Genomic DNA, 8,521 nt, shown 5'->3' on the forward strand with positions numbered 1-8,521 from the left:
CCCGGCCAGCCCCTGGCCCAGCCAGCGCCCCGACGGTGCCATCTGAGGGGCCGGGTAGGCGAGGTGCTGAGCCCCGTGGCATGCGGACAGGAGGCCAGGGTGCGGGCGGTGCCGGGCGAAGCAGAGGCCGCGTCCACAGGGGCGCCGGGGGCAGTGGCGCACTGCAGTCATGCAGGGGGGCCTGCGACGGCCTGGGCAGCCCTGTCCCCTCAGAACTCCACAGCACTCACTGCTGTCCTTGTCTCCTCAAAGGTGGCAATGAGGATCTGCTGTGGGGGAGGGATGGTGAGGAGGCTGCCCACATCCGGGGTCGCTCGGGGGGCCACGTCCTCCTCCTCCCGTGCCTCATACAGGGTGCTGATATGCAGCAGCGGGCGGGTGGCGTTGCGGCTCAGGACGGCGAGGGGGTCAGGCTTGCCCAGGCTGGCTGGCGACAGAGGGGCCGTGGCGGGGGCGGCGGAGGGCGAGCAGATGTGAAACGGGCCCCCGGAGGGCAGCGCGGCCCGGGCTGGCTCCGTGGGGAGCGGCGCATCTGCAAACAGCCCAGAGCACAGAGCCTCTGCAGGCGCCTCTCCCCACCCGCTGCCCCCCCTCCTCCCGCCTGGCCCGCTCAGGCTCGGAAGCTCCCGCACACAGCGGCCGGCCTGGGGGGGCTCCGGCCGCCCCAGGAGCACAGCGCCCGTTTCCAGAACCTTCTTCAGGTGCCGCGCAGCCTTACCGTGTGTCCCCGCCAGCCCTTCATCCCGTGTGCTTCACAGGGCCCTCGAGTGAGGGTCCCGCCTGTCGTCACCCCGGCAGCTGGCTCCCCTGCCCACCCCCTGCTTCCACCCAGCTGGTTCAGTCCTTAACCCCTTTCACACCCCTCCAGCCCTGCCCGTCCCTACCTGTGGTGGGTGCCGCGGTCAGGCCCAGCCCGCACTCCCCTGCCTGGGACAGGAAGCCTCCTTCCTGGCTCCGGGAGGCTGGCAGGACGGCAGGCATGGCCTCGGCCTTGGACTTCTTGGTGCCCAGGATGTAGGGATGCACGTCCAGGGAGAAGTGGCGGGCATGCTTCTTGTCGGGGGCCGGGCCCGTGTCGCCCCCGCCACCCTTATAATGGTGCGCGGCGCGTGCGCCCGCGTCCAGCAGCGGCGCAATCAGCGTGTCGGTGGCCGTCTTGCGGCGCACGGGCTTGGGCTTCTCGGCCTTGCTGTTCTCCACGCGCATGATGGCCAGAGGCTCCTTGAAGGGCTGGGGCAGCGGGTTGCTGGTGGGGATCCACTTCATCTTCTTGCGGGGCCGCTTGACCACGGGCGGCTCAGCGGCGCCCTCGGGCTCGGCGGGGTTGGCGCTGGGGTCCACGGTCTGCACGCCCTCGTCGCGCACGGTGGGCGTGGCGTCGTGGTTGGACTGCGCAAGCGCGGCCAGCAGCTGACGCACCACGTTGTCGTACATGAGGTCGCTCTCGTTGGTAATGAAGTCCAGCCGGTTGAGCGACTTGATGTGGTCGCGGTTCTCGTTGCAGAACATGGCCAGGATGTTGATGTCGCAGAACTGCGAGCGGCGCCACTGCCGGCGGGTCTTGATGCCCACCTTGTGCAGCTTGTCGAAGATGAAGTTGCTCTTGCGGAAGATGAAGAGGTGGATGAGGTTGACGAGGACGATGAGGTTCATGGAGCAGAGCAGCACGATGTCCACGCCCGCCACGATGCGCTGCAGCTGCACAGACGGCAGCTTGCAGGTGACACGCACGGCCGGGCCGCCCCCCGGGGCCGCGCCCAGCGCGCAGGTGAACTCATTCTGCTTCTGGGTGGCGTAGTAGGTGCACAGGTAGGAGATGGGCGCCACGCTGAGCAGCAGGATGAGCAGGTGCCGCGCCAGGTAGAGTTTGGCCAGGAAGTTGCTGCGGCCGCGGCGCTCCAGGTACTTCTCGAACAGGTTCTGCTCGGGGCTCTTCTCCTTCTCCGCGTTCTCGATGATCTCACGCCGCTCGCGCTCCGTGATGCCGGGCCCCTTGGATTGGATCTGCTTCTCGATCTTGGGCGCGCGGCCCTCGGCGGCCCTGTGGTAGCAGTTGTCGATCTCCTGCAGCAGGAAGTTGAGCTCGGAGGTGAGGCGCGTGGACGCCAGGAACTCCCAGCCCAGCGCGGGCACGTACATGATGGCCGCGAAGGCCAGCAGCGAGTAGGGTAGCAGCTTGTGCTCAAACAGCGACGGCCATAGGCTGGCGTCCACGCCGGGCAGCGCGTCCCGCAGCTCCGTCCAGCAGTAGCCGCGGGCGTACAGCGCCTGGTCGCGGGTGAAGTTGTGCGGCGTGTAGCAGTAAATGGGCTCCTCTGGGGGCAGAGAGGAGAGCGGGCTGGGGGCGAGCCGGGCATCGGACCCCTCCCGCCTGCCCCGCGCTGAGCCCCCTTCCGCACATCTCAGCGTGGTGGCGTGCGTCTCCCCCCGGGTACCCTGCCCCCCACGTACTGCAGTCAGCTGTGGCACAGACAGAGGTGGGTTGGAGGTGGAGGGTACGGCCGTGCCCACCCCGCCCTGGGGGGCCGACCTGCACTTGGAACCTCAGGCCCCCCTCCGAGTGCCATAACGTCCCCATGTGCACACAGGGACGAGTCCTAGAGAGGGCGGCACAGGCCACACCACTCAGCTGGGGCTTCTCTTCCAGTGGCACAGCTGGACCAGCCCCCAGCCTGGCACTGCCACGGGCTCCATCTTGAGAAGGGCAGGTGTCCTGGCCGGGTCCTACCTACCCAGAGCCGGTTATGGTGGCACATCTAAGGAACAGCAAAAGTGGCCCTGCCTGCTCTTGAGAGTTGAGGAGTGTCCCCCCAAGACCCACTGTCCTGGGGAAGGGCAGGCCTGGGGTCCCCGGACACTTGGGTGGGCAGGGGCAGCCACCCCGGGGATCCGACAGGAAGGATTCACCATCCAGCCCACAATGTCACGCAGGAAAAACGGTCGTCACTGAGCTGTCTCCCCCCAGGTAAGGACAGGTGCCAACCAACAGCGGAGAACGTGGGACGCTGTCCCCCCCAACCCTGCCCTCCAGCCGGGCCTCCCGTTGAATGCTTCTCAGAGGGAAGAGCTTGGCCGGCTCGGAGCCGTGCTCAGGGCAGGCGTCACCGTTCACAGCCCCTGAAGGCGGGGCCGCTCGGCTGTCAGGCCAGGCTCCAGTCCTCGTCACCACAGACTGGGCACATGTGCCCTCTTGCAAGTGGCAGAGCCCGGGCGCCCGCCCAGAGCGCAGCGTCCCACTGACAGGAGGTCACTGCCCCCAGCCCGACCACAGCTAACATACATGCCAGCCCGCCCTAGCCTGGACCCTCCCTTGCGCCCCGAAGAACGGCCCCCAGGGCGGGTCCGCCGAGTCTCCCTCCGCTCCAGCTTATGGCCCTCACCCCACGAGGCTTGAGACCAGGAAGCAGCGGGGACCAACGCACCTCTCTGTCTGTCTGTGCAGGCCCCTCCCAAGGCCTGCCCCACGTTAAGCCCGGCCTTTGAGGTTACTGCTGGTGCCTCGCAGGGGCCGAGGGGGCCAGCTACACATCTGGGCACGGAGACCCCGCAAGTGTCTTCGGTCCCAGCGCACGGAGGTCACCTGGCCTCTTACATACGCAGAGCCCCAGCCATTGCCACCAGCGTGGCAGCCCCGCACCGTCCTGAGGGTTGAGGGGGGCTTGAGGTGGGCCTCAGGGTCACCGGAGTGGGGCCCACAGCTCGTTCCAGGTGGTGTGGTCCAACGGCCACGGCAGCAGGACCTGGGGCTCCACGTGGCAGGCACTGGGGAGTCACGGAGGGCTGGGGGCAGGAGTGACGGGCGGTGAGCTCTGCTCGGCTGTGGTGGCGAGGCCAGGGGCTCCGTGAGGAGGCTGTGCCGTGGGCACACGAGGGACAGGCTTGGCCGAGGATGGGGCTGGGTCAGGAAACGCTGGTACCCACATCCCAAGGCCCCTGACAAGGACACAGGTTTGGGGCCTAGCGGTGAGTTGGGCTCAGAGAACGTGGAAAAGGCACAGGATCCCCCCTCGTGGTTGAGAAGACAGCATTTTATTCACTTGCTTTTTGTCCTCACAGCCAACTCCAGGCCAAGGAAGGGCAGACGCTCTTCTCTGGGGGAAAAGGACGGCGGGGAGAGGTCCCTGGGACCCCCCCAGGGCCCTGGTCCAGGCCCCAGGGGAACTGGGAGGGTGCCGCGGCTCTGGGGCACGGAGGGGGCCTGTCCCCTGGCCGTGAGTGCTGCAGGCACAGGGGAGCTGGGTCACCCGTGGATGGAAGCAGGGCCCCCATGGGTCCCCACATCCTCTCACGTCTGCCACGGCCCCCTGGCTGCTGGGAGGGGAGGAGGGATGAGCCCTGGCTCAGGAGAGGCCCAGCTCCAGGGCCTCTCGGGCTCTACACCGGGGTCTCTGTCTTTCCCTGACCTGCAAAGCAGGTCCAACAGCCTAGCAGAGACCGGATGTGTCATGCCGGTGCCTCAGGACACACGTGTGCAGTGACCCTGGCCTGGAAGAGCTGTGGCCACATGTCCTGACTTGAGCTGCATGCAGGGGCCTGGGTGCTGGGCCGGACTCTGGTTGGGGGCGAGGGCGACCGCTGAGCCAAGGGGCCTGGGCACCGGGCGCTCAAACACTGCGGTGCCAGCACGGGTGTCCGACAGGGACCCGCAGACCCAGCCAGCTCGCCCAGGGCACCTTTCCTGAGGATGGCACTGTGTGGACTCCGGACCCGAGCGCCCCTGGCTATGCCCCGAGAGGACACCGGGGCCAGGGCCCTCGCAGCCCCGGGTGCTCCCAGAGACCCCGTCGCGGAGCGCGCGGGGCCGACTGCGCTGCCGTGGAGAACATCGAGCCAGAGCAGCAGCCAGGGCTTGCGAGGCCGCTTCGGGGAAGGAGCCGCGTGTGCGATTCTGAATTTGCTTGCAATCCCGGGGCTGCTCCCGGTCCCCAGGCCAAGCCCAGCCCTCGACAGCGTCCCCTCCCAGCGCGAGCGCCCCAGTTCCCTTGGAGACCCTGCCTGACTGAGGGTAGAAGAGGCACACCCGTTACAGGCATCTCGGAGATGTCGAGGGTTTGGTCCCAGACGCCCGCGATAAAGCAAGGATCACAACGAAGCAGGTCACACGAATTCTTTTCTCCCCCAGCGCGTATGAAAGCACTGTTTATACTCCACTGTGGTCTATGTCTACACGCTACGCGTATGTCTAAAACCAACGTGCGTACCTTGATTAAAAACACTTTATTGCTAAAAAATGCTATCCACCCGTCCGAGCCTTCAGCGAGTCGTAATCGTTTCGCAATAGTAATATCAAAGATCACTGCTCACAGGTCACCGTAATGAATGTATTAATAAGGAAAAAGGTTGAAATATTGTGAGAATTACCAAATTATGGCACAGAGACACGAACTGAGCAAATGCTGTTGGAAAAATGGCACCAGGAGACCTGCTCGTCGCAGGGTTGTCACAAACCTTCAAATCGTGAGAAACGCAGTATCTGCGAAGCACGATGAAACGAGGTCTGCCTGCGTTTGGCTATTTTAGGAAAAAGCAGCTGTTGGTCCCCCCTTCCCAGGGCCCACATAACATCTGGAGAAGCCGGTAGCCCTTCAATGCCCCGCTCCCCCGCCATCCTCTCTGTTGGCTGCGCGCCTGGCTGACCCTCCATCCACCACCGAACGGGTCTGCACAGCGCGGGTGTCTGTGGAGCCACCGGGGCCTTCCCGCCACCTGCCACCCTCCAGCCCGGGGATGCGCACAGGCCCCGGCGTCCAGGAAGGTCCCCGCCGGGCCATCTCCTCACCATGAGCCCAACGGCCAGCATGTGCTTGCTTGCCCACGTGTCACCAACAGGCAGACACGTCGGACCCCCGCCCCCTGCGCCAGGGCACCAGGTGAGGATCTGGGCGCTGGGTGGGCTGGTGGGGGTGAGCGCCGGGTCCCCTCGAGCTGAGCCGGGCTCCGATGGATGGGACGTGGATCCTTCCAGCAGTGGCAGGACATACTCTGGGCTCGGAACCTGAAGATGGATGGTGACCCAGTGCTGAGAGGACGGGTCGGGTGTGCTCCTGTCTGGGGGCGGGGGATGCAGCTGGAGGGGCCTCCAGCGCCCCTTGAGGGTCAGAGCTTCTGACCTTGCTTCCTCTTGCCCCCCTTTGGTCCACTGCAGTGGTCCCCTACTGTCCTCAGATCTGGAGAAGGGACCCGGGGACGATTCTGAGCTCTGTGAGGAGCGCCAGGCAGACGGACCCTGATCCAGGAGAGCAGGAGAGGCAGCCGCCACTGCCCCGAACCGCGGTGGGAGCAAGGGGACTCCGCGGCCTCAGTCACTCAGCAGCGGGAGAGCTTGTGAAGCCACCGCCACCTCCCATTTGCTCTGTGACCTGGAACAGGATTACCATGGGGCAGACCTGGGCCCCGCGCGCCAGACGTGCTCCACCGAGTGGATTTTGGGTCGCGGGGTGCTGGGCCGCAGGACCGGCACCCGCCTGCCCTGGCTCAGAAGGCCTGCCTCACCCTCGCTAGGGAGGCACCGGGCCCCTCCCGACCAGCATCGGGCCCAGGAGTGTCCCCAGACACACGCAGGTGGGTGTGAAAGGGCAGGCGGCAAGGGAGGCCAAGGGCACTGCCAGGAGCAGAGATGAAGGACACACTCGGGGAGACCCAGCAGCCCAGCCTGGCTGGATGCAGAGGTGCTGAGGCCCCCCCACGTGGGGGGAACTGGTTCACAGCAGGATATCAAGGTGGGGGCCCTGTCACAGGAGGTCGCCTGACGGCGACTGAGTCCTCAGCCTGCCCCACCACGTGCATCTGGAGTGGGTAGGATTGTTCCCCCAAAAGATGTTCTAGCCCCAAGCCCTGGCCCCTGTGAATGGGACCTTGTTTGGAAAGAGTCTTTGCAGATGTGATCAAGTTGAGATGAGTCACGCTGGATCAAGGGGGCCCCAATCCAATGACTGGTGTCCTCATAAGAGGAGGGAAATTTGGACAGACACCCAGGAGGAGGTGTGAAAATGCAGGCAGAGATCAGGTGATGCGGCCACAATGAAGCCAAGGAAGGCGCAGGACTGTGGAGCCTCCAGAACTGGAAAGGCAAGGAGGGACTCTCCCTGGGGCTTCGGGAGCATGGCCTGCCCACACCTGGATTTTGGGCTTTGGGCCTCTGCACTGTGAGACGATAAGGCTCTAGCATTTGGAGTCACAAGCTTGTGCTAATGTGTCAAGGCTGCCCCAGGAGACACCTGTGCACAGCCTGACTTCCCCCCCAGGCTCCTGCGGAGCGTGCTGACGCTGGGAGTGCCCCCCCCGGGGTGGGATGAGGCAGTCTGGACAACGTCCACCCTCATGCCACAGGGACCCCTAACGGGTGAGTCCTTTGTGCAAGGAAGCCTGTCCACGTCCCTCAGGGGAGAGGCGCCCTCCGCGCCACGGGCCGATGGGCTGCGAAGGGGCCTCCCTGGACATCTGGGCCCTGAGACCGCTTGCCAGCCAGACCCTGCGTGGGGGGCCGTTTCCCGTCTCCAGCCGCCCACCCACCTGCCGCGTGTGGACCCTTGGGCCCCGGGAGCCCACTCCTCCTTCCTGCCTCACCTGGGGTCACCTCTCCTTAGGAGGCTCTCAGGTGCTCCCCAAATGCACTGAATATAATCAGGACCACGTCTGTTGACGGCACCTTCAACCTCTCATCCCGTCCACGCTGCCGTGGTCACTGCCCTTGTCCGATTTCTTCTTCTACCTGCATCAGCCTCACAGGCGCTGGGCCTGCTGCTGAGGCCAGGAGGGTCCACTGCCCACCAATGCCTGCTGCTCCTCCAGGCCCTGCCTGCCCTGGGGAGCCTCTGCCCAAGACCTGCCCAGGCTCCCAGTGCCCCCCCCCACACCAACCGACCAGAATCTGCCCACTTCTCAGGGTCTTCATCCCACCACCTGCCCCAGAACCCTGCCCAGAGGCCGTGCTTTGGTGTCCACTGTCCCCATCACCTGTAACTTCCTTTCTTGGTCCCCACCTGGCCACTCCTCCTTCCCTCAGACCCTGCCCACTCCCCCTTCTGGTCGCCCCTCTTCCACACCAGACCCCACATCTCCTTGATGCCTGGAACCGCCGGGTCCGCCAGGTGTGAGCCCACGGAAGGTAAATTCAATACATCGGAAGAGAGGGGTCAGGGAGGCAGCCCCAGCGACCGGCGATACATGCAAGGGTGGGGGAGTGTTGAGGGTCTGCGGGGAGACCCCGGGGCACCGCCCACACGGCCGGCCCCAGTGGGGAGGCCCGCGGCGGCGGCTGGCGCAGCGAGGGTGGCCCGGGAGGGCACGCGCCCCTCCCGCCGCGCGCCTCCGGCCTCACCTGCGAAGTTCTTGGTGAAGACCAGGGTGACCAGCAGGATGGGGACCAGCACGGTGCCGATGGTGACCACGCGATCGAACGGCAGCTCCAGCTTGAGCTGCAGCAGCAGCGCGGCCAGGGCGCCCGCCTTGTCGTCCTGCGCGCCGGGCAGGATCAGCTCGCGCAGCTTCTCGCCGGCCAGCAGCGCCGTCGCCATGTCCG

The 8,521-nt window shown here is 65.9% G+C and overlaps 1 protein-coding gene across 1 annotated transcript; it reads right to left on the minus strand.

Annotated features, from left to right (window-relative positions):
* On the minus strand, nt 1-8,516 carry PANX2 (pannexin 2). Its single transcript, XM_024737383.1, has 3 exons — nt 8,321-8,516; nt 885-2,315; nt 1-532 (listed from the first exon to the last, which is right to left on the minus strand). Exons 1-3 carry the CDS (start codon nt 8,514-8,516, stop codon nt 210-212), a joined length of 1,950 nt encoding a protein of 649 aa, XP_024593151.1. The 3' UTR covers nt 1-209.
* Between the last annotated feature and the right edge of the window lie 5 nt (nt 8,517-8,521).

The sequence above is a fragment of the Neophocaena asiaeorientalis genome, unplaced genomic scaffold (genome assembly GCF_003031525.2).
Source record: "Neophocaena asiaeorientalis asiaeorientalis breed wild unplaced genomic scaffold, Neophocaena_asiaeorientalis_V1.1 scaffold242, whole genome shotgun sequence".
NCBI lineage: Eukaryota > Metazoa > Chordata > Mammalia > Artiodactyla > Phocoenidae > Neophocaena > Neophocaena asiaeorientalis.

What these genes read in the sequence shown, in the direction of transcription:
- PANX2 (XM_024737383.1), bottom strand. Translation starts at nt 8,516, where the DNA reads ATGGCGACGGCGCTGCTGGCCGGCGAGAAGCTGCGCGAGCTGATCCTG. An exon ending in CTTCACCAAGAACTTCGCAG is followed by an intron (nt 2,316 to 8,320) that starts GTGAGGCCGGAG and finishes CTCTGCCCCCAG; the next exon opens with AGGAGCCCATTTACTGCTAC. An exon ending in GACCGCGGCACCCACCACAG is followed by an intron (nt 533 to 884) that starts GTAGGGACGGGC and finishes GGCTGTTTGCAG; the next exon opens with ATGCGCCGCTCCCCACGGAG.